Below are 25932 nucleotides of genomic sequence, written 5' to 3' on the forward strand. Positions count from 1 at the left end.
TTAGGTAGAGGTACCACTGTATTTGCAAAGGAGCTCCATCGAATTCATTGGAGTGGAATCACTAAATAGGATTTAGGACAGCGATAGCAAACTTATGGCATGGGTGCCAGAGATGGCACGTGGAGTCATATTTGCTGGCACGTGAGTTATTGCCCTAGCTCCAGCATGCATGTGTGCACCAGCCAGGTAACTTTTTGCTTGGACAGAGGCTCTGGGAGGGCATTTTCGACTTCCAGAGCGCTCCAGGAGGATGGGGGAGGACGTTTTTACCCTCCCCAGGCTCCAGGGAAGTCTCTGGAGCCTGGAGAGGGTGTAAAACAGGCCTACCAGGCCCACCAGAACTGCTCAGCGACTAACCGTACTTATGTCGACTGCAGATTTTCCATAAACTGTACACAAACGTTTGTGAATGTTCCCAATAGTTTCTTTCTCCGCAGTGAGAAATTTAACGATGACATGCTGCTTGTAACGTACATCACTTATTTATTTATTTATTCATTCATTCATTCCAATACACAAGGAGGGTTTTAGTGGAAAAATACCTGATGAAGGTTATAGAGGAGATACTCATAGTAAAATATATCTAAGAAAGAATAGAAAAGAAGATATAGGAATAGAACATATCAATGAAAGAATAGAAGAAGAGATATAGGAATAGAAGAAAGGTATAGGAGATATAGGAGAGCAATAGGACAGGGGACGGAAGGCACTCTAGTGTACTCGCCCCTTACTGACCTCTTAGGAATCTGGATAGGTCAACCATAGATAATCTAAGGGTAAAGTGTTGGGGGTTTGGGGGTGACACTATGGAGTCCGGTAATGAGTTCCACGCTTCGACAACTCGGTTACTGAAGTCATATTTTTTACAGTCAAGTTTGGAGCGGTGAATATTAAGTTTAAATCTGTTGTGTGCTCTTGTGTTGTTGTGGTTGACGCTGAAGTAGTCGCTGACAGGCAGGACGTTGCAGCATATGATCTTGTGGGCAATATTTGGATCTTGTTTAAGGCGTCTTAGTTCTAAGCTTTCTAGGCCCAGGATTCAAAGTCATTGAAAGTCAAAAAACAGATGTTATTTCAAAACACTGCTGCAGCTTCGCTCTCTGTCTGAAGAAGTGCAACATTTACACACGCACTCCTGACAATTCAAATAATGTATATCTAAAGTTTCTCCTTCGTACTATTACTGTAGGCTGGGGGGGGGGGGGGAATGTGGTGCATTACTTTCTGGGCGACCCTCGTACATACCAGGTATTCAATCTGGCTAGCGTCCTTAATCTGGTTAACTTCGGCACATTATTTTATCCCCTGTTTAGGGCTGAAAAAATCTTCTTCCGTGGGAGTAGCAATAGAAAAAAGCCTGCAAAGTCTTAGGGCTAGAAAAAAACTTATTCAGAGTAGCCATTGAAAAATCCTGCAAGCCAGGAAGATTGTTAGCACCTTGTTAGGGCTGAAAAAAACCTTTTTCAGAGGGAGTAGCAGTGAAAACAAGAGTACAAAGACTTAGGGCTAGGAAAAAACTTCTTCAAAGTAGCAGTGGAAAAAATCCTGCAAGCCGTGAAGATTGTTAGCATCTTGTTAGGCCTGGGAAAAAAGCTTCAAAAAAGCTACATTCGGAATGTAAAACACACCCAAATTTTCAGCCTCTTTTAAGGGAAAAAAGGTACTCTGAAAATACAGTCTGAAAGATGGATACTCCTAATGGCTGCACCCTTGTAGGAAGGCCTCGGGCATAAAAACACTTACCAATGATTAGTTCTTGTATAGGATCAAATGCGAAACAACTCCACGCGTTCTCAGAAAGCCACTGGATGATCTGTTAGAAAGAGAAAACCAAAATCTCATTAACCACCTGCAAGCCGCCATGACACCTTATAAAAGGCAGTTTGTATTCCCCCGCTGTCTCGGTTTAATAAGGGCTACATCGCCTACCACTAATAATTGTGTTGGGAAACTCCAGATCGTGCAGAATGCAGCTGCGAGAGCAATCATGGGCTTTCCTAAATATGCCCATGTTACTCCAAAACTCCGCAGTCTGCATTGGTTGCCGATCAGTTTCCGCTCACAATTCAAAGTGTTGGTTATGACCTATAAAGCCCTTCATGGCATTGGACCAGAATATCTTCGGGACCGCCTTCTGCCGCACGAATCCCAGCGGCCAGTTAGGTCCCACAGAGTGGGCCTTCTCCGGGTCCCGTTGACTAAACAATGTCATTTGGCGGGACCTAGGGGAAGAGCCTTCTCTGTGGCGGCCCCGACTCTCTGGAACCAGCTCCCCCCAGAGATTAGAACTGCCCCTACCCTCCTTGCCTTTCGTAAACTCCTTAAAACCCACCTTTGTCGTCAGGCATGGGGGAACTGAGACATCTCTCCTGGACCTATTCAATTCAATTTATGTATGGTATGCTTGTATGTATGTTTGCTTAAATAATGGGTTTTTTAAATATTTTAAATTGTAAATTATTAGATTTGTCATGAACTGTTTTATTGTGTTGTGAGCCACCCCAGTCTACGGAAAGGGGCGGCATACAAATCTAATAAATAAATAAATAAATAAATAAATAAATAAATAAATAACTAAATAAGCCATTCGCGAAGTTCGAACCCGCGAAAATCGAAGGAACACTGTATTGCAATAAGTAGTAACTGGGAACTGACTTGATTAAAAAACAACAACAGTGGGTCCAAGGTGTTTTCTTATTTTCTACACACAGATAAACAGACAATAATTTCCATCAGACAGACAGGAGGAATATTAGATGCCCCTACCTACCTGGTTTTCCAATTCCTCCGTGCTTCCGACATGTAGTAGGAGACAGTGCAAGGCTGCTAATTGCTCATTATCCGACTTGCTCTTCCACAAAAATTGTAGCAAAGCCTTCGGGCTCATTTCCATGGTAAACAGCTTCCCTGTGCTGCGATCGAAGACACTCGACTTGGCCGGGGAAAAGACAGCGTCACCTTTCAGTGGATTGAAGTTTGCCTCCTTGGCTGAAACATAGAAACATAGACGATTGACGTCAGAAAAAGACCTCATGGTCCATCTAGTCTGCCCTTATACTATTTCCTGTATTTTATCTTACAATGGATATATGTTTATCCCAGGCATGTTTAAATTCAGCTACAGTGGATTTATCTACCACGTCTGCTGGAAGTTTGTTCCAAGGATCTACTACTCTTTCAGTAAAATAATAATTTCTCACGTTGCTTTTGATCTTTCCCCCAACTAACTTCAGATTGTGTCCCCTTGTTCTTGTGTTCACTTTCCTATTAAAAACACTTCCCTCCTGAACCTTATTTAACCCTTTAACCTATTTAAATGTTTCGATCATGTCCCCCCTTTTCCTTCTGTCCTCCAGACTATACAGATTGAGTTCATGAAGTCTTTCCTGATACGTTTTATGCTTAAGACCTTCCACCATTCTTCCTCCCTCCCTCCCTTCTTTCCTTCCTTCCTGCTTAGAAAATGTTATAATCTACCCATGTTAATGTAATGTTAGTTCACTCCTGTGTGTATTTAATGTGGATGTTTTTTGTGTTTTTTTATTGGTGTCACTGTGTTTACTGTTTTAAAATGGTTTTATGTATTAAGTTGTAACACACACCCACACACAGAGATAAATATCCCAGGCATGTTTAAATTCAGTTACTGTGGATTTACCTACCACGTCTGCTGGAAGTTTGTTCCAAGCATCTACTACTCTTTCAGTGAAATAATATTTTCTCACGTTGCTTCTGATCTTTCCCCCAACTAACTTCAGATTGTGTCCCCTAGCTCTTGTCTTCACTTTCCTATTAAAAACACTTCCCTCCTGGACCTTATTTAACCCTTTAACCTATTTAAATGTTTCGATCATGTCCCCCCTTTCCCTTCTGTCCTCCAGACTATACAGATTGAGTTCATTAAGTCTTTCCTGATACCTTTTATGCTTAAGACCTTCCACCATTCTTGTAGCCCGTCTTTGGACCCGTTCAATTTTGTCAATCTCTTTTTGTAGGTGAGGTCTCCAGAACTGAACACAGTATTATTCCAAATGTGGTCTCACCAGCACTCTATATAGCGGAATCATAATCTCCCTCTTCCTGCTTGTTATACTTGCTTGTTTTCTGTGGGGAATGGGTCCAAGTGGCTCTCTGAATGTTTAAGACGACCGACTCCTGTTCTAGGTTGTAAATACAGGCCTTTCTTTCTCCTGGAAACATTTCTTTTTTAAAATAAAAATACCTGACAGAAAGAAACTGTGGCAGTTCAGGTCAGGATGCTGGGTGTCCAGAAAATGCAGGAATTGTCCAGGTAAGTACACAACCACGTAAGTGTCTGTTTTGGGATGAAAGTTGGAGGTATTTTTAAAAGCGTAATAAATCAAAATAAAAGAGCTCAGAACTGAACTGTACACAACAGGTGCATTAGGCAACATTGTAGTATTATTATAGCATTAAATCCTAGAATGCAGGTACCGTATTTCACCTTTCTCCCTAAAAGAGGCTAAAAATTTGGGTGCGTCTTATACTGTGAATAAACTTTTTCAATGCCTTTTTTCCGCCAATTCCTAACGAGGTGCTAACAATCTTTCAAGCTTGCAGGATTTTTTCATTGAAACATAGAAGCATAGAAGATTGACGGCAGAAAAAGACGTCATAGTCTATCTAGTCTGCCCTTATACTATTTCCTGTATTTTATCTTAGGATGGATATTTATTTATTTATTATTTATTTATTATTTAGATTTGTATGCCGCCCCTCTCCGCGAACTCGGGGCGGCTCACAACAAAGCATAAACAAATCGTACAAATCCAAATAGAGTCAAATAAATTTAAATATTTTTTAAAAAAAGTTTTAAAAAAGAACCCCAATGTACTAACAGGCACACACACAAACATACCAAACATAAATTGTACATGCCCGGGGGAGATGTTTCAGTTCCCCCATGCCTGACGGCAAAGGTGGGTTTTAAGAACTTTACGAAAGGCAAGGAGAGTAGGGGCAGTTCTAATCTCCGGGGGGAGTTGGTTCCAGAGAGTCGGGGCCACCACAGAGAAGGCTCTTCCCCTGGGGCCCGCCAACCGACATTGTTTAGTTGACGGGACCCGGAGAAGACCCACTCTGTGGGACCTAATCAGTCGCTGGGATTCGTGCGGCAGAAGGCGGTCTCGGAGATATCCTGGTCCAATGCCATGAAGGGCTTTAAAGGTCATAACCAACACTTTGAATTGTGACCGGAAATTGATCGGCAACCAATTCAGACTGCGGAGTGTTGGTGTGACATGGGCATACCTAGGGAAGCCCATGATTGCTCTCGCAGCTGCATTCTGCACGATCTGAAGTTTCTGAACACTTTTCAAAGGTAGCCCCATGTAGAGAGCGTTACAGTAGTCGAACCTCGAGGTGATGAGGGCGTGAGTGACTGTGAGCAGTGAGTCCCGGTCCAGATTGGGCCGCAACTGGTGCACCAGGCGAACCTGGGCAAACGCCCCCCTTGCCACAGCTGAGAGATGGTTTTCTAATGTGAGCTGTGGATCGAGGAGGACGCCCAAGTTGCGGACCCTCTCTGAGGGGGGCAATGATTCCCCCCCCCCCCAGGGTGATGGACGGACAGATGGGATTGTCCTTGGGAGGCATAACCCACAGCCACTCCGTCTTATCCGGGTTGAGCTTGAGTCTGTTGACACCCATCCAGGCCCCAACAGCCTCCAGACATCGGCACATCACTTCCACTGCTTCGTTGACTGGACATGGGGTGGAGATGTAAAGCTGGGTATCATCAGCGTACTGATGATACCTCACCCCATGCCCTCGGATGTTTATCCCAGGAATGTTTAAATTCAGTTACTGTGGATTTATCTACTACGTCTGCTGGAAGTTTGTTCCAAGGATCTACTACTCTTTCAGTGAAATAATATTTTCTCACGTTGCTTTTGATCTTTCCCCCAACTAACTTCAGATTGTGTCCACTTGTTCTTGTGTTCAGTTTCCTATTAAAAACACTTCCCTCCTGAACCTTATTTAACCCTTTAATATATTTAAATGTTTCGATCATGTCCCCCCTTTTCCTTCTGTCCTCCAGACTAAACAGATTGAGTTCATTAAGTCTTTCCTGATAAGTTTTATGCTTAAGACCTTCCACCATTCTTGTAGCCCGTCTTTGGACCCGTTCAATTTTGTCAATATCTTTTTATAGGTGAGGTCTCCCTCAGACGTTTTGCTACTTCCTCGGAGGTTTTTTTCCAGCCCTAAACCTATGCAGGCTTGTTTTCATTGCTACTCCCTCCGAAAAAGGTTTTTTCAGCCATAACCAGGGGATAAAATAATGTGCTGAATAAAATAATGTGTTTCACAGGAAGCAGCTGAGGAAAATTCCAATGTTTCCCCCTCCTGCAAAATGCCAAGTCTTATGACTACAGGTTATTAAAACCGCTTTATTCTGCCAAGCAGAATGAAGCCAAGTTAGAAGCCATTCATAATTTGGCCAACCAGATTTAAATAAGGTCCAGGAGGGAAGTGTTTTTAATAGGAAAGTGAACACAAGAGATCACGGCAGTGCACAAAGACAAAATGAAATATATATGTTCTAGCTTTTCAATGGAAAGATCTCCCAAGGGCCTTAGATCAGGGGTCAGAAAGCCGCATGACTCAGTAAAGGGCCACAATTTTTTTTACTACCACTCTGGGCGTGGCTTATTTTGTGGGCGTGGCTTGTCAACCATGTGACTGGGTGGGAGTGGCTTGCTGGCCATGTGATCAGGTAGTTTGACAATCATGTGACCGGAGGGCGGCTTAAAGGTCATGTGACTGGCTTAAAAATGGCCGATTTGACATCACTCATGTGAAGGGTTTGGGTTAGGGTGCCTGGCCTCTCCTCTCCTCCAGGAGATACAAGATATTTACAATCACTGAACATCCAAAATATACTATTTATTATAAATAGTATATTTTGGATGTTCAGTGATTATCTACTATATACATATAGGAATAAATAGTATATTTTGGATGTTCAGTGATTATCTACTATATACATATAGGAATAAATAGTATATTTTGGATGTTCAGTGATTATCTACTATATACATATAGGAATAAATAGTATATTTTGGATGTTCAGTGATTATCTACTATATACATATAGGAATAAATAGTATATTTTGGATGTTCAGTGATTGTAAATATCTTGTATCAATTGGAGATACATTATCTACTATATGTAAGCTCTTTTTTGCTACCCCCAACCCCGTGTCTCTCCCGTGTGAGCAGCAGGCCATGACTGCCACAGGTCACTCTTTTATCCTTCTGCTGCAGCTCCCTGTCACCAGTTGCCGCCACAATTGATAGAGCTTTCAGTTAGGACAGGTAGAGGAAAAAGACACACTAGAAGAAGACTCTATGATGGGAGAATTAGACTTTCGATCGGCTCATGAATTGAATGGCAGGCTTCTGGTTAGGACCGCTGTGGCTCTTTGAGTGTTTAAGGTTGCTGACCCCTGCCTTAAGTTCTGTATTTTTCAGAGTATAAGACCCACCTTTTTCCTCCCTAAAAGAGGCTGAAAATTCAGGTGCATCTTATATATCTCAGGGACCGCCTTCTGCCGCACGAATCCCAGCGACCAGTTAGGTCCCACAGAGTGGGTCTTCTCCGGGTCCCGTCAACCAAACAATGTCGCTTGGCGGGACCCAGAGGTAGAGCCTTCTCTGTGGCGGCCCCGACCCTCTGGAACCAACTCCCCCCAGAGATTAGAATTGCCCCCACCCTCCTTGCCTTTCGTAAGCTGCTTAAAACCCACCTCTGCCGCCAGGCATGGGGGAACTAAGATACACTTTCCCCCTAGGCCTTCACAATTTTATGTATGGTATGTTTGTATGTATGACTGGTTTTTATATAATGGGTTTTTAACTGTTTTTTAGTATTGGATTTTGTTGTACTGTTTTACTGCTGTTGTTAGCCGCCCCGAGTCTGCGGAGAGGGGCGGCATACAAATCCAATAAATAATAATAATAATAATAATAATAATAATAATAATAATAATAATAATACTCTGAATGTAACTTTTTCAAAGCTCTTTCCCCCCAGCCCTAACTAAGTGCAAACAATCTTCCCAGCTCTTAAAGGCTTGTAAGTTCTTTCATTGTTACTTTCTGCAAAGAATGTTTTCCAAGCCCTAAGTCTTTGCAAGGCTTTCTTCATTGCTCTAACTTGCCCCGAATAAGTTTCTTTCCAGCCCTAACCAGGTGCTAACAACGTTCCCAGCTCTTACCAGCTTGCAAGCTCTTTCATTGTTACTCTCTGTGAAGAATGCTTTCCAAGCCTTAAGTCTTTGCAGGGTTTTCTTCATTGTTCTACTTGTTGCTTGTTACTCTCTCCAAGTAAGGTTTTTTTAAAGCCCTAATCAGGGGATAAAACTGACCAGACTAAGGACGCTAGCCAGATGAACACCTGGTAAGGAGATTCTTTTCCCTATTTTCCTCCCCAAAAACTAAGGTGCGTCTTATACTCCAAAAATACGGTATGCTTCATCCAGAGAAGCAGACAAAGAAGAAGATATGGGGGATAAAATTATTAATTTACCAAGATCCAAAAAAACCAGCTCCTTTATTTGCAGAGGGTTCATCTCTTCCAAAGCGGCAGTATACGTTCTACTATAACCTGAAAAAGACACAACAATGCAGGTAAACTGTCATTCTGGAAGGGAAATTTCTCCTTAGTTCTTAGTTGCTTCTCTCCTTGATTAGTTTCCACCCACTGCTTCTTGTTCTACCCTCAGGTACTTTGGAGAATAGTTTGACTGCCTCTTCTTTGTAGCAACCCCTGAGATACTGGAAGACTGCTATCATGTCTCCCATCAAACTAGACATGTCCAGTTCCAGCAACCGTTATTGATATATTTTAGCCTCCAGTCCCCTAATCATCTTTGTTGCTCTTCTCTGCACTCTTTCTAGTTCTGGTGCCTTCGCCGTTAGATCAACCTGCCTCTTCATTAATCATTAATCAGTATAACACCTGGATAATATTGTAAGGGGCAGCATAAACTTACCTTTATGTAGAAAAGCCACCGAATAAGATACTTCTTTGGAATTCGTATTAGCCAAACTATAACACAAACACAAACTTCCTAGAAATAAAACATATAGAAACATAGAAGACTGACGGCAGAAAAAGACCTCATGGTCCATCTAGTCTGCCCTTCTACTATTTCCTGTATTTTATCTTACAATGGATATATGTTTATCCCAGGCATGTTTAAATTCAGTTACTGTGGATTTACCAACCACGTCTGCTGGAAGTTTGTTCCAAGGATCTACTACTCTTTCAGTGAAATAATATTTTCTAATGTTGCTTTTGATCTTTCCCCCAACTAACTTCAGATTGTGTCCCCTTGTTCTTGTGTTCACTTTCCTATTAAAAACATTTCCCTCCTGAACCTTATTTAACCCTTTAACATATTTAAATGTTTCGATCATGTCCCCCCTTTTCCTTCTGTCCTCCAGACTATACAGATTGAGTTCATTCAGTCTTTCCTGATACGTTTTATGCTTATATATACAGGTAAATCTTCAGGGCACGACCCCAATTGAGCCGAAAATTTCTGGGTTTTAAAAAAATATATATTTTATTGATACATTAAAAAAACAAACATAAAAAAATCCCGTGGGTAAGGCAAGTCCTATGTTAAAAAGAATTCTGTTCTTTCTTTTTCTTTTCCAGGTTAATCTATCCATCGCAGCACATTCTAATATATTTTTAAAGCACTGTTTCTGTTCTTAAGTGAGACATTTGTTGAGTGAATTTCAAAGTGAATTTCATACTGGGGTTAATATGCTGATTGTGTACACCGCTTAGAGAGGTCTGTAAAAGCACTATAAAGCGGTATAAAAGTCTAAATGCTATTGCTATCTCAGTCTGCAGTATAGCAAGTTTAGAACTAAGACGCCTTAATCCCAGCGACCGATTAGGTCCCACAGAGTGGGCCTTCTCCGGGTCCCGTCAACTAAACAATGTCGGTTGGCGGGCCCCAGGGAAAGAGCCTTCTCTGTGACGGCCCCGACTCTCTGGAACCAACTCCCCCCAGAGATTACAACTGCCCCTACTCTCCCTGCCTTCTGTAAACTCCTTAAAACCCACCTTTGCCGTCAGGCATGGGGGAACTGAAACACCTCCCCCGGGCATGTACAATTTATGCATGGTATGTTTGTGTGTGTGCTTGTTAGTATATTGGGGTTCTTTTTAAACTTTTTTAAATATTTAAATTTATTTGGATTTGTTACGATTTGTTGTGTCTTGTTGTGAGCCGCCCCGAGTCTGCGGAGAGGGGCGGCATACAAATCTAAATAATAAATAAATAAATAAATAAAATAAACAAGATCTAAGTATTGCCCACAAGATCATATGCTGCAACGTCCTGCCTGTCGGCGACTACTTCAGCTTCAACCACAACAACACAAGAGCACACAACAGATTTAAACTTAATATTAACCGCTCCAAACTTGACTGTAAAAAATATGACTTCAGTAACCGAGTTGTCGAAGCATGGAACTCATTACCGGACTCCATAGTGTCATCCCCAAACCCCCAACACTTTACCCTTAGATTATCTACGGTTGACCTATCCAGATTCCTAAGAGGTCAGTAAGGGGCGAGTACAAGTGCACTAGAGTGCCTTCCGTCCCCTGTCCTATTTGCTCTCCTATATCTCCTATTTATTTATTTATTTATTTATTTATTTATTTATTTATTTATTTATTTATTTATTTATTTATTAGATTTGTATGCCGCCCCTCTCTGAAGACTCGGGGCGGCTCACAACAATAAAGAAAACAATGTAACAAATCTAATATTAAAAAGTAATCTAAAAAACCCCAATTTAAGAGACCAATCATACAAACAAGAATACCATGTATAAACTCTATAAGCCTAGGGGGAAGGGAAATTTCAATTCCCCCATGCCTGACGACAGAGGTGGGTTTTAAGGAGCTTGCAAAAGGCAAGGAGGGTGGGGGCAACTCTGATATCTGGGGGGAGCTGGTTCCAGAGGGTCGGGGCCGCCACAGAGAAGGATCTTCTCCTGGGTCCCGCCAAATGACATTGTTTAGTCGACGGGACCCGGAGAAGGCCAACTCTATGGGACCTAACCGGTTGCTGGGATTTGTGGGGCAGAAGGCAGTCCCGGAGATATTCTGGTCCGATGCCATGCCTATCCCTTTCTTCTATTCCTATATCTCTTCTTCTATTCTTTCATTGATATGTTCTATTACTATACCTTCTTTTCTATTCTTTCTTAGATATATTTTACTATGAGCATCTCCTCTATAACCTTCTTCATGTATTTTACTATGTGTATATAGATATATACCCACTAAAACCCTCATTGTGTATTGGACAAAATAAATAGGTTTAGGTTTAGGTTTATTGGATTTATATGCCGCCCCTCTCCGCAAACTCGGGGCGGCTCACAACAACAATAAAAAACAGTACAGTACACAATACCAAATCCAATGCCCACCCATCCAGTTCCAATTTAAATTAATAATCTCATAAAAAACAGTATATATAAAAAACAGGCACACAGTCAATCAATCAACAAAACAACATGGGCAAGGGGGAGGTGTTTTAGTTCCCCCATGCCTGACGGCAAAGGTGGGTCTTAAGGAGTTTACGAAAGGCAGGGAGGGTGGGGGCAATCCTAATCTCAGGGGGGAGCTGGTTCCAGAGGGTCGGGGCCCCCACAGAGAAGGCTCTTCCCCTGGGTCCCGCCAGACGACATTGCTTAGTTGACGGGACCCGGAGAAGGCCAACTCTGTGGGACCTAACCGGTCGCTGGGATTCGTGCGGCAGGAGGCGGTCCCGAAGATATTCTGGTCCGGTGCCATGAAGGGCTTTATAGGTCATAACCAACACTTTGAATTGTGACCGGAAACTGATCGGCAGCCAATGCAGACTGCGGAGTGTTGGAGTGATATGGGCATACTTGGAGAAGCCCATAATAATAATAATAATAATAATAATAATAATAATAATAATAATAATAATAATAATAATAATAATAATAAATAAATAAAATAAATAAATAAAGCAAGCAAATTTGGCATTATGGTTTAGCAGAGTATATTTGAATTGAACATCTACTGCTCGTGTGTTTTGATTATGGAATGCATGTGACTTGCCTTATTTAAGAAAACAGTACCAAAAGAGAATTTGCAAATCTATAACTCAACGGTTGCCAATGCTTGCATCCCCAAAATTAGCTTGTTTCTCATGTATACAGACCTGTATCACTTGTAAAAACATGCACATCCAAAGGTTTCGGTATAGTTTCCTGGTCTTGGTAGTAGCTGTAATTCAAGTTCACAGATCTAGGAAGAGAAAAAGGGAGATACAGTACTACATCTTTATCTCCAAGAGCTACATTACAAAAGTCCATAATCGATGTAAAAGGACTCAACAGGAGATTCTACAACGAAGCACCCTCGACATTGTAAATATTATTTATTCAATTCAGTTCAGCTGATTGATGTTGGAAGGATAAGACTATCAGTCCCAACAACTCAATGATTTGCAAAGGTGAGATTAATTAGCAACATGCAAACTATTTACTGACATGGATTAGCTAGGCAGGATTATACAGATACTGTACAGCGTTATTAGCGTCTGAAATGCTTAGGCAGAATTTTTATTATTTGTATTTGTGAATCTATTATTATTATTATAGATTATTATATAATAATATAATAATAACAATTATTATTTTTAATAACAATTTTTATTATTAATAACCATTTTTATTATTAATAACAATTTTTATTATTAATAATAACAATAACAATAACAATAACAATAACAATAACAATAACAATAACAATTATTATTATTATTATTATTATTATTATTATTATTATTATTATTATTATTATTATATTTGCATGCCGCCCCTCTCTGAAAACTTGGGGCGGCTCACAGGATACAATATAAAACAGTGAATACAAAACAAATCTAATTAATTAAAAAACTACCTAAGCTGAAAACCCAGTATATTAAAATCAGTCCAACAATTCAATCGCAGCCATACATCACATTTATTGGCCGTGTGTGTGTGTATCTAGATCTAATTGCCCCAAGCCTGGAGACATAAGTGAGTCTTGAGACTCTTGCAAAAAGTGGGCGGGGCGGCAGTACGAATCTCTAGGGGGAGTTGATTCCAGAGGGTCGGGGCCCCCACAGAGAAGGCTCTTCCCCTAGGCCCCGCCAAAGGACATTATCTGGTTGACGGGACCTGGAGAATCTATGCCGTGTAAGTTTAGTTTTCCTTCTTCCTAGTTTCTTTTATTTATTTAGGGTAATTTTTTTTTCTTCTCCAATCATGTGTACAGGAAAAGAGAATACCATTAATTTTAAATTATATTACAATTTTACAATTTCGGTATACATAGTTTAACCAATGCTAGTTTCTTTTCGAGGGTTGTAGGGTTTTTTAAAAATTTTATCTGCTTTTTCAATTATTAAAAAACTGTACTTCCTTAATTCCATTCACAAAGCATAAACGAACACACTGTATAAAATACACATGCATACATACATACAATATACACATATAAACACACACACACTCTTCTGAAACTCACCTTAATCTTATGTCAGCCACGGAGATCTCTAAAGGTGCTTCAAGCTATTTAAAAACCAAAAGGCAGCTTTGGGTTATCCCAGTGGAGAAGATTAAAAAGCAATAGTATTTGAAATATAACTGGGGAAAATATTTTTTCTTACATAGGTACTTACTTTATTTCTCTTTCTTTTCTTTCTGTCTGCCTGTCTGTCTACCCCTACCTCCCTATCTACCTATCGTCTGTCTGTCAGTCCGTTTATCCATCCATCCATCCATCCATCTCCTTCCTTCCTTCCTTCCTTCCTTCCTTCCTTCCTTCCAAAAATGCTAGGCAATTGCATAGATAAATAGATTCTATTTTCGAAAGTATTTTTTTCTTAAATGAGGCAAGTCACATGCATTCCATAATCAAAACACACAAGCAGTAGACCTTCAATTCACATATACTCTGCTAAACCATAATGCCAAATCTGCTTGCTTTAAAATAATGTCTGAAAGCAATCAAATGTGGCTTATTAAATTCTGTTTAACCCTGCTTATATGAGAGGGTTTAAGGTTTAGAAATGGATTTTGTCTTTTGCATTCATCAGGCTCACATTTAAGATCTACATAAACACACCCAAATCCCTCCAGGTGCTATTCAACAGCATTGTCACTATATAAAGTTTGCAGGAGAACTTACTATTAGTTTAAAGTCGTTATTGGGATAAAATTGGATGCAATTTAATGTGTCCCTTTCTTCTTCCTACAACGAAAAGATACGTTAACAGAGACTGATGTTCGACCTATGGAGGTAAACATTATCCTGGTAGACTGGACCAGAAATGAATTTCACAGGAAGACCAGTAAATCGGGTAGATATTTGATTGAACCGCTTTCAATTAATATCTTGTTTCCTAGGACTCAAAAAAAATGTTTCTGCCCCATTTCCTTAGGTAACAATTCGGGCATATTTCTTTTTCTTTTTTTCACAATAATTCTTATTAATTTTCACATTTTCGTATCTTTACATTTCCAAGTAGATCCACATCGGTGTACAGTGATCCCTCGAGTTTTGCGATCTCGATCTTCGCGAAACGCTATATCGCAATTTTTAAAAAATTATTAATTAAAAAAAAAACCACTTCCGCGTTTGGCTTCGGGAGTCAGCTGGGAAGCGGCGCGGCTGTTTTAAAAGGTCGCAGCCGGCCTGGGGGGCTTCCCAGCACCCCCCCGTCCCGGGTTGGGGGTTCGGGGGGGTGCTGGGAAGCCCCCCAGGCCGGCTGCAACCTTTTAAAACAGCCGCGCCGCTTCCCAGCTGAGTCCTGAAGCCAAACGCCAAAGGCGAACTTCCGCGTTTGGCTTCAGGACTCAGCTGGGAAGCGGCGCGGCTGTTTTAAAAGGTCGCAGCCGGCCTGGGGGGCTTCCCAGCACCCCCCGAACCTCCAACCTGGGTCTTCCCGGCCGCCCACGCAAAGGGGAAACCCCGGCTCCTCGCTGATGCCCGCCGCTCGCCCCGCCTGCCAGCAAGAGGGGGAAGACCCAGGGAAGGTTCCTTCAGCCGCCCAGCAGCTGATCTGCTCGGTAGCGCAGCAGCAGCGAGGAGCCGAATCGGGGTTTCCCCTTTGCGTGGGCGGCGGGGAACGCAAACTCCACCATCTACACATACGCGGCCATAGAAAAAAAAGGGTGCGCATGCGCAGATGGTGTTTTTACTTCCGCAACCCTACATCGCGAAAAATCGATTATCGCGAGGGGTCTTGGAACGGAACCCTTGCGATAATAGAGGGATCACTGTATATATCTCGTAACAGTGCTTGTATAATTTATATACAGTAGTACCTCTAGATACAAGCTGCTCCACATGCGAGTATTCCAAGTTATGAGCCGAGACGCGAGCGAAATTTCTGTTCGACACCCGAGCTCAAATTCGGGATACGAGCTGAGCTTCCACTAGGTGGCGCAAGAATTCCTTGCTTCCAGTTATCTCGGCGCAAAAAACAAAGTCTAAAGGCATTCGTTCGAGGTGCGAGTTGATCGACATACGAGCTCGGGTCTGGAACGAATTAAACTCGTATGTCGAGGTACCACTGTATATTGCATTGGGGTGGACCACCAAAATTTTCTCGCAGACCACAGGTTGGTGACTTAGACTCCAGAAGGCCTCTGAAGCCTGGGGAGGCTGTTTTTGCCCTTCAAGAGGCTTGAGGAAACCCTCCGGAACCCAGGGAGGGCAAAAATCCCCCCTCCCCCCGCTGTACTGCAGGAGGCGGACCAGGCCTCGCCCATAATGGCCACGCCCACCCAACAACCAGGCAGAGAATTTCTTGCTCAAATTTTTGAAGCCCACCCCTGGATATTATTATTATTATTTTATTATTATTATTTATTAGATTTGTATGCCGCCCCTTTCCGTGGACTCGGGGCGGCTCACAACACAATAAAACAATTCATAACAAATCTAATAATATACAATTTAAAATTTAAAATAGTTAAAAAAAACCCATTTTTAAGCAGACATACCGACAAACATAACATACATAAATTATATAGGCTAAATAACTTTGCATCTACTTTAAGAGGGACATCAATAATAACACTTAATTAATAATAATTTATTAGACTTGTATGGCGCCCGTCTCTGAAGACTTGGGTCGGCTACCCATTATGATTAAATAACATGCGGTACAAGGAATATACGACCAAGAGAACAACTTTTTCCCCTTGTTTTTTCACCTTTGTGACAATGTAGAATAGTCTTTGTTCTCGCATATCCCACTGGGACCAAATGAGATCATCGACAATCCTCTCTTTTGAAAGCTGGCTCAAATTTTCAATCGTCTAAAAGGGGAGGACATAAGCACGATTACAGGAGAGAAATAGCACACTGTCATGCACAGAACGTAGAATAAATATGATTGGAACCTGGAGACCTTCTAGTCCAACCCTGTGCCCAGTGTATTTGGTAATTACTGTTTTTATAACGTCGCCAGTATATTTCCTACACCTTATAATAAATGATGCTGATCCATGGAAACTATGCCTGTTATAGAACAACTGCATACATTTTTGAAATCAGAACAAAAAAATTATTCAGAACGGTACAAGGTCAACTGCGATGATTACAAAAAATATTTTTTGTAGACCTGTGTTATTTTTTGCAGGATGAAAAAAAACCCCCTACATTTAGAACTTGGATTGTTTTAAAAACTTGGATTTTTTAAAACTCTGTCCAATCTCATTTCGAAACCAGAACAAAAAAAAAAAGCCCAGGGGGAAGAAAATTAAAACATACCACTCTATCTCCTTCTCTGACAGTTTGGATATCCAATTTTTCGGCATCTTAATAAATATAAAGAGAATCTTAGGCGGCGGATATCAAGGTACAAGGTAACAGGTATATCAAGCATTATTTAAGAAATCTGTGCATTGAGTCTGTATACAGTATTTGTTAATACATTTTTATCCACTCAATCATGATCCAATACCCTATTTTTGTACCTCTTTTATGCTGTTATTTATCAGCCTGTATTTCTTCTTTTTTTTACATTCCCCTCCCTCTATCTCAGTGGTTCTCAACCTTTCTAATGCCATGCCCCCTTAATACAGTTCCTCACGTTGAGGTGACCCCCAACCATAAGTCTAGCGCCAATTCTCCCAACAGAGCTTTAAGCTGATTGGCAGGAAGGTCAGAGGGACACCCCCACTGTAAACGCCTGATTGGTCAGATTGTACAAATATGTTCCAAGGCGCCAGACTAGAAGTTTTAGTTCTTTTATTTATCTTTTTATTTATTTATTTATTTATTTTTATTTTATTTATTTATTCATTTGTCCAATACACAAATACATAGGAAGAAAAATAGACATGTAGTAATATATACAAGGGTAAAGTGAACTTAGAGGAGAGGATATATGAAAGAAAGAAAATATATATGATAAGTGAGAGAAAGGAAAGACAATTGGACAGGGGACGAAAGGCACACCAGTGCACTTATGTACGCCCCTTACTGGCCTCTTAGGAACCTGGAGATGTCAATCGTGGAGAGTCTAAGGGAGAAATGTTGGGGGTTAGGGGTTGACACAATTGAGTCCGGTAATGAGTTCCACCCTTCGATAACTCGATTGTTGAAATCACATTTTTTACAGTCAAGTTTGGAGCGGTTCGTATTAAGTTTGAATCTGTTGCGTGCTCTTGTGTTGTTGCGGTTGAAGGTGAAGTAGTCATTGACCGGTAGGACGTTGCAGCACATGATCTTGTGGGCAATACTCAAATCGTGTTTTAGGCGCCGTAGTTCTAGGCTTTCTAGGCCCAGGATTGTTAGTCTATTTTCGTAGGATATTCTGTTTCGAGTGGAGGAGTGAAGGGCTTTTCTGGTGAAATATCTTTGGACATTTTCAAGGGTGTTGATTTCTGAGATGTGGTATGGGTTCCAGACAGATGAACTGTATTCAAGGATGGGTCTGGCAAAAGTTTTGTAGGCTCTTGTGAGTAGTGTGAGATTGCCTGAGCAGAAGCTGCGTAGGATCAGGTTAACAACTCTAGAAGCTTTTTTGGCGATATTGTTGCAATGGGCTTTAGCACTTAGGTCATTCGATATTAGTATTCCAAGGTCTTTTACTGAGTGTGGGTTGGCAGTGAGAGATTGTTTATTCAGTTCGTATGTGCGGTTTGGATTCTTTTTGCCGATGTGGAGGGTAGAGCATTTGTTGGTTGATATTTGAAGTTGCCAGGTGTTAGACCAGTCTGAGACAAAGTCCAGGTCTTTTTGGAGAGTGAGTGTGTTGTCAGTGGTGTTGAAAAGTTTCACATCGTTGGCAAAAAGAACACATGGTCTTAGGCGACCCCTATGAAGCAGTCATTCGACCCCCAAAGGGATCCCAACCCCTAGGTTGAGAACAACTGTTCTAAACCTTCCCGAGTGATTATATAATCCTAGTACTCACTATATTTGATTGTATAAAGAAAATGCACAAGCATGTTTGTTGTTGATATGATTTTAAGGTATATGTATTGATGCATAAATGGCAATTCTGGAGAAAAATAAAATACAAACACTTTTTATAAAAAATATAATACTTAATCACCCAAGCCTTTGATTTTATTTTTCCAGGTTAATTTTGAATGCGGTCTCTGTAGAATGGCCTGCATACCGTATTTATTTTTGTTAATTAATTAAAGCAGAATACAATTATTTGAAGAATTCCTCCCACGTACTCGTGCCCATAAACCCCGTTATTCCGAACATGCGTGGAAAACACCAGGAGCACCACATACAATGCAGCATTTTCAAGATGTAATTCTGATATGCATGAGCGTTTGTAATCCTTTTAAAAACATTAAACCCAGAACCTGCTCAGGAACTTGCAATCAAAATGCAGAACTAAAAGCACTTACATTTATCTTCAGAAATGAGTAAAAGGCAGCTATCAGTCAACGGCTTTTTATTTGTAAGGGGATATAGAAACTGAAAAAGAGAATTGTTCAGTGATTTTAAAATATATATTATGGTTTGCCACTGAATGACATATATGTCTAATGGAGACTCATAATTGGATTCTATTAACATTACAGTGGTACCTCTATCTAAGAACGCCTCTACTTACGGACTTTTCTAGATAAGAACCGGGTGTTCAAGATTTTTTTGCCTCTTCTCAAGAACCATTTTCCACTTACAACCCCGAGCCTCCGAAACTGTAACCGGAAAAGGCAGGGAGAAGCCTCCATGGGGCCTCTCTAGGAATCTCCTGGGAGGAAACAGGGCCAGAAAACGTAGGGAGAAGCCATCTTGGGGCTTCTCTAGGAATCTCCTGGCCGGGCCTTCGTGCAGCTCTCAAATTTCCTGGGAAATTTTTCCGGGCTCGGGTTCTTAAGTAGAAAACGGTTGTTAAGAAGAGTCAAAAAAATCTTAAACACCTGGTTCTTATCTAGAAAAGTTCTTAAGTAGAGGCGTTCTTAGGTAGAGGTACCACTGTACAGATTTTATTTTTCTCCAACATGGGATAAAAAACAAACATTAAAACCATGCTTAAAAATAAAACATATAAAAAATGGAGGTTTATCTTTCTTCCATTAAAAAAACATTCTATAGAACTTATATATGATCAAATAAGAAAACCTCCAGAAAAGAAAAAAACAATCGTTTTCCCATCTTACACTAAAAAAAATTACATTACATCAGTATAATATTATTAGTAATTTTTTTTTTAACAAAGATGCAATGCATTTAGTGCTTTTTACAGGGTGTCCGGGGGAAAAGCATTTTGAAATTCCCTGATATTTCCGTGACATTTCCCTGTAACTTGCGATCTAGTTAAGGCACGGTCGTAGACGATGTCATACCAAATGGCTAAGCCATGGAGAAATATCGGCAGCTGAAGAAGTAAGTTGTTTCCACAATTATGCTCATTTTTGCTTGACTCTGCCAGGCAGCGTGATCTGTTGGTTGGGTATTTTTACGTGATTTTTTCCTGACTTTTAAACATTTTAATAGTTCGTTTTCCCCCCTGATTTATTCCATTTTTTCCACGAATCCCCTGATATTTCCCGAACCGCCGATTTCCCTGATAATTCCCTGATTTACCTGTTTTCCAGGTTTGCTGGACACCCTGTTTTTAGCACTGTGCTGCCATACAAATACTTTTAAATCTGGAGGAAAAAAGGTCAGTAAAATCACTTACTTGTGCTCGGATGCAGCTGTCCACGGCTTTTAAAACCTTCACATTATTAATCGGGTGAATTTCAATTAGCAAGGTCAGACATTTAGGAACTGCAATTAAAAAACAGAATATTAATCCATAATTCAATGGTTTATGACAGGGGTCTCCAACCTTGGCAACTTTAAGCCTGGTGGACTTCCTAGGTCTTGAAAGCTTAGAACTACGTCGCCTAAAACACGATCTAAGTATTGCCCACAAGATCATATGCTGCAACGTTCTACCTGTCAATGACTACTTCAGCTTCAACCGCAACAACACAAGAGCACGCAACAGATTCAAACTTAATATTAACGGCTCCAAACTTGACTGTGAAAAATATGACTTCAGCAACCGAGTTGTCGAAGCGTGGAACTCATTACCCGACTCAGTAGTGTCAACCCCTAACCCCCAACATTTCTCCCTTAGACTATCCACGATTGACCTCTCCAGGTTCCTAAGAGGTCAGTAAGGGGCGTGCATAAGTGCACCAGTGTGCCTTCCGTCCCCTGTCCAATTGTCTCTCCTTATCTCATTTATCTTTTCTTCCTTTCAAATATGTTCACCTATACTTTTATATCTTTTCTTCTATTCTTTTCTTTACTTATATTATTACATATCTTTCTCTTCAATGTGTATTATGTATTGGACAAAATAAATAAATAAGTAGATAGATAGATAGATAGATAGATAGATAGATAGATAGATAGATAGATAGATAGATAGATAGATAAACTCCCAGAATTCCCCATCCAGCAAAGCAACCCTGATAATGGAGAATAAACGGTGGTGACAAATCCAGGTGACAAAATTAGATTTTGAGGAGGCAGCATTAGATTAACAGTATAGACCAGTGATTTTCGACCTGTTTTGAGCCGTGGCACATTTTTTATATTTATGAAACCCTGGGGCACATTGAGCTGGGGGGCGGGCTAAAAAAAAGTTTGGACAAAAAAATTCTCTCTCTCTCTCTCTTCCTCCCTTTTGCTTTATTTCTCTCTCCCTCCCTCTTTCTCGCCCTCCCTTCCTCTTTTCTCTCTCTCTCTCCATCCCTTTCTTTCTCTTCCTTCCTTCCTCTTTTTTATTCTCTTTCTCTCTCTCTCCCTACCTCCCTCTATGTCTTTCTCTCTGTCTCCTTCCCTCCCTCTTTCTCTCTCTTGCTTTCTTTCTCTCTCTCTCTCTTTCTCTCTCTTGCTTTCTTTTTCTCTTTCTCTCTCTCTCTCTTGCTTTCTTTTTCTCTTTCTTTCTCTCTCTCTTGCTCTCTTTCTCTCTATGAGCTTTGCGGCACACCTTATCATGTCTCGCGGCACGCTAGTGTGCCTCGGCACACTGGTTGAAAAACACTGGTATAGACCTAGAAAACAGAGATGTATAGATATGATATTTTAAAAAACCAATGAATTTAGAAGGGACACCAATTATTATTATTATTATTTATTAGATTTGTATGCCGCCCCTCTCCGCAGACTCGGAGAGTTTAATTATTAATTTAAAGATGTACAGGAATATATTATCGGTCTGTTAAATATAAGATGAGTTAGGATTAGAATCACACAGGGAAAGGTCAAGAGGGAGGAAGAGGAAGTAGAAAGAGAAGGGAGGAGTGGAGAGAAGTAGGAAGGAGGAGAGAAGGAGTAAGAAGGTAGATAGAGGAGGAGATGGGGACAGAACAGTGGTTCTCAACCTGGAGGTCAGGACCGAACGGCCGTTTTACAGGGTTCGCCTAAGACCATGGGAAAAGATAAATTTTCCATGGTGTTAGGAGCTAAAGCTTCTATTCTGGCGCCTTGGAACATATTTTTGCAATCCGACCAATCAGGCGTTTACAGTGGGGGTGTCCCTCTGACCTTCCTGCCAATGAGCTTAAAGCTCTGTTGGGAGAATGGGCGCTGGACTTATGGTTGGGGGTCACCACAACATGAGGAACTGTTAAGGCATTAGAAAATGTGATTTCAACAATCGAGTTATCGAAGCGTGGAACTCATTACCGGACTCAATTGTGCCAACCCCTAACCCCCAACACTTCTCCCTTAGACTCTCCACGATTGACCTCTCCAGGTTCCTAAGAGGCCAGTAAGGGGCGTACATAAGTGCACTGGTGTGCCTTTCGTCCCCTGTCCAATTGTCTTTCCTTTTTTTCACCTATCTTATATATTCTCTTCCTTTCATATATCCTCTCCTCTAAGTTCACCTTCACCCACTTTTTATATTATCAGATGTCTATTTTCTTCCTATGTATTTATGTATTGGACAAATGAATAAATAAATAAAATAAAAATAAAGAAATAAATAAAAAGATAAATAAAGGAACTAAAACTTCTATTCTGGCGCCTTGGAACATATTTTTACAATCCGACCAATCAGGCGTTTACAGTGGGGGTGTCCCTCTGACCTTCCTGCCAATGAGCTTAAAGCTCTGTTGGGAGACTTGGCGCTGGACTTATGGTTGGGGGACACCACAACATGAGGGACTGTATTAAGGGGTGGCGGCATTAGAAAGGTTGAGAACCACTGAGATAGAGGAAGGGGGAATGTAAAGAAAAGAAGAAATACAGACTGATTAATAGCAGCATAAAATAGGTGATTGAGTGGATAAGAATGTATAATTATATATGTTATTGATCTGCTTTAAGGCATATGCATTGATGTATATATGGAAACTGCAGGGAAAAAATTAAACAAACTTTTACCAACCCAATCCCACCCCCCCCCCCCCCACCCCATAACCCCGATGCAGCCCTCAATGAAATGGAGTTTGACACCCCTGGTTTAAGATAATTCACGTACCTGTTTGAAAAGGGAATTTTTTCTCTTCCTGTGTTGCCTGAAGAAAACTGATGGCTATTAAAAAAACAAGAAGTTATTGAAAATGTAAAGCGTTGAATCACCTTCAAAGCTGACCCCAGCCCGAGCACAAAACAATTCAAAAGTACAGTAAGGTCAGACGATGTGTTGGGGGGACCTAGCTCATAGAACTGTCAAGAGTCGGACGTAACCTGTTAATGTATGAGTAGAGTAATAATAATGATAATGATAAATCAGGAAGTTGTGAGTTTGATCCTAGGTAGAGGCAGGTATATAGTGGTACCTCTACCTAAGAACACCTCTTCTTACGAACTTTTCTAGATAAGAACCGGGTGTTCAAGATTTTTTTTGCCTCTTCTCGAGAACCATTTTCCACTTACAAACCCGAGCCGCAGAAACTGTAACCAGAAAAGGCAGGGAGAAGCCTCCGTGGAGCCTCTCTAGGAATCTCCTGGGAGGAAACAGGGCCGGAAAAGGCGGGGAGAAGCCTCCGTGGGGCCTCTCTAGGAATCTCCTGGGAGGAAACACAGCCTCCACCCTCCCTGTGGTTTCCCCAATGGCACGCATTATTTGCTTTTACATTGATTCCTATGGGGGAAATTGCTTCAAACCTTTCTACTTAAGAACCTGGTCATAGAACGAATTAAGTTTGTATCTTATTATCATCAATGGAGGACATGTAGTAAAGTCAAGCTATATTGGAGAATGATAGAAAGAATGATAAAAGAAATAGTAAAACAGGAGATAGAAATAATCCCGGAATTTTATTTACTGGGCATAACTAATCAGAGATACAAGAAAGAAATTTTACACCTAGTTATTCATATTTTGACCGCGGCCAGGATAATATATGCGCAAAATTGGAAAGGGGAAAATATCCTCAAAGAAGAGGAAGTTATTAAGAAAATATTAGACTGCGCTGAAATGGATATGATGACAAGACGGTTAAAAGACCAAGAAGAAACAGAATTTTATGAGATATGGAACAAAGTGTATATATGGATAAAAAAAGAAGAAATATTAAAATAATGAATAAATAAATAAGAGAATTATATTAGCAGTGATATGATTTAAGATTTATGTTAGAATTAGCATTGATATGATTTAAGAGTTATGTTAGAATTACGTTTATGTATGAAAATTTATTACATAAGGTAAAACAAATTTCTTCTTTTCATTTAAAGCAATAAGTTGAATTTAAGTATTTTTGAATGTATTCTCTTTCTGTATTGAAATTTTACTTCTAGAATAAGCGGGGAAGATATAACCCCATTTTTATATTAAATGTATGTTTGTCAGTTTTGTCCATTTTAAGAAAATTAATAAAAATATATTGGGGAAAAAACAGAACGAATTAAGTTTGTAAGTAGAGGGACCACTGTACCTGAATTAGAAACAAGAGCAAAAAGAGAGAGATTGCCATGAAATTTGTCAATTTGTGAAGGGCATCCAGATGAACATAAAACATCCCTCAAACAGGAAAACTTACCTAACAAGGTCTTTTCACGATTGATGGAGCAGCTGATCACACACAGGTCCTTTTCGAAAGTGTACAAGTGCTATTTGAAAAAGAAACGGAGGTAACCTGGATTACAAACCGGGAATTCCCCAAATCAAGCTAAGGCACAAATGTAGCACGCTTGGGTTTAGCTTGGTAAGAAGGTACACAATTTAGGCACCAAGTTTTTGTGAATGCTAATTATTATTATTTATTTATTTATTTTGTCAAGTACATATTGGAGGTATGTAAAGATATAATAATATTCATATACATGACACTAGTAAAAATAAATAAATAAGAAGAAACATTAGATATAAGAATACAGTGTTCCCTCGATTTTCGCGGGTACAAACTTCGCGAATAGCTTATACCACGGTTTTTCAAAAAATATTAATTAAAAAATACTTCGCGGTTTTTTTCCTACACCACGGTTTTTCCCACCCAATGACATCATATGTCATCACCAAACTAATAATTTTTGCGAATAAATAACAAAAAAAATAATTATTGTTAATAAATATTTATGTTTATAAATATCAGGATCACTAAGTGTCTTATTCAATGGTGAGTACCAGTAATAATGTTTAGTAAATGGTTGTTAGGGGAATGGGAAATGGTAATTTAGGGGTTTAAAGTGTTAAGGGAAGGCTTGTGATACTGTCCATAGCCAAAAATGGTGTATTTACTTCCGCATCTCTACTTCGCGGAAATTCGACTTTCGCGGGCGGTCTCGGAACGCATCCCCCGCGGAAATCGAGGGAACACTGTACTCATATACATGATACTAGTAAGAGAGAAACATTAGGACAGGGGACGTAAGGCACGCTGGTGCACTTTTGCACGCCTCTTATTGACCTCTTAGGAATCGGGAGAGGTCAACAGTGGATAGTCTAAGGGTAAAGTTTTTGGGGTTAGGTGATGGTACTGCACAGGTAGTGAGTTCCATGCATCATCTACTCGGTTACTAAAGTCGTATTTCCTGCAGTCGAGTTTGGAGCGGTTTACATTAAGTTTGTATCTGTTGTATGCTCGTAGGTTGTTGTGGTTGAAGCTGAAGTAGTCGTTGACAGGAAGAATGTTGTAGTAGATGATTTTATGGGCTATGCTTAGATTGACAGTTTAGCATTTTAGGTGTCAAGAGTCATTTTAGGTGTCAAGATTGACAGTTTAGCATTTTAGGTGAACCAACTAAACAAGGGGGATTCAGCAAAACCATGATGAACGAAACTATGATTTGATACAACCGTACGTGTGAATGCAGATGTGACTCATACTTGCTGGAGAGCAGTACAGACATTGGAGGAGGGGGTGGAGTCAGTTCTATGGAGCCGGGGCACCCACAGAGAAGGCCCTCCCCTGCGGTCCCGCC

The 25932-nt window shown here is 40.5% G+C and overlaps 1 protein-coding gene across 3 annotated transcripts in view; it reads right to left on the reverse strand.

Annotated features, from left to right (window-relative positions):
- The window catches only part of GSAP (gamma-secretase activating protein), an 87253-nt gene that overhangs the window by 49186 nt on the left and 12135 nt on the right, over positions 1-25932 (reverse strand). For all 3 annotated transcript variants that reach the window (XR_011559436.1, XM_070755194.1, XM_070755193.1), the window contains exons 4-17: positions 24552-24621; positions 23045-23098; positions 20243-20331; positions 18960-19029; positions 16858-16904; positions 16299-16403; positions 14266-14328; positions 13603-13646; positions 12251-12336; positions 9021-9098; positions 8555-8632; positions 4223-4315; positions 2771-2988; positions 1744-1813 (exon numbers count right to left, since the gene is read on the reverse strand). Coding sequence is in view for 2 of the 3 variants with exons in the window: in XM_070755194.1 (XP_070611295.1) it covers positions 1744-1813; positions 2771-2988; positions 4223-4315; positions 8555-8632; positions 9021-9098; positions 12251-12336; positions 13603-13646; positions 14266-14328; positions 16299-16403; positions 16858-16904; positions 18960-19029; positions 20243-20331; positions 23045-23098; positions 24552-24621 (1165 nt within the window). In the remaining variant the exon portion in view is untranslated. The remainder of the gene's footprint in view (positions 1-1743; positions 1814-2770; positions 2989-4222; positions 4316-8554; positions 8633-9020; positions 9099-12250; positions 12337-13602; positions 13647-14265; positions 14329-16298; positions 16404-16857; positions 16905-18959; positions 19030-20242; positions 20332-23044; positions 23099-24551; positions 24622-25932) is intronic.

Source organism: Erythrolamprus reginae, chromosome 6, assembly GCF_031021105.1.
Source record: "Erythrolamprus reginae isolate rEryReg1 chromosome 6, rEryReg1.hap1, whole genome shotgun sequence".
In the NCBI taxonomy this organism is placed as follows: domain Eukaryota; kingdom Metazoa; phylum Chordata; class Lepidosauria; order Squamata; family Dipsadidae; genus Erythrolamprus; species Erythrolamprus reginae.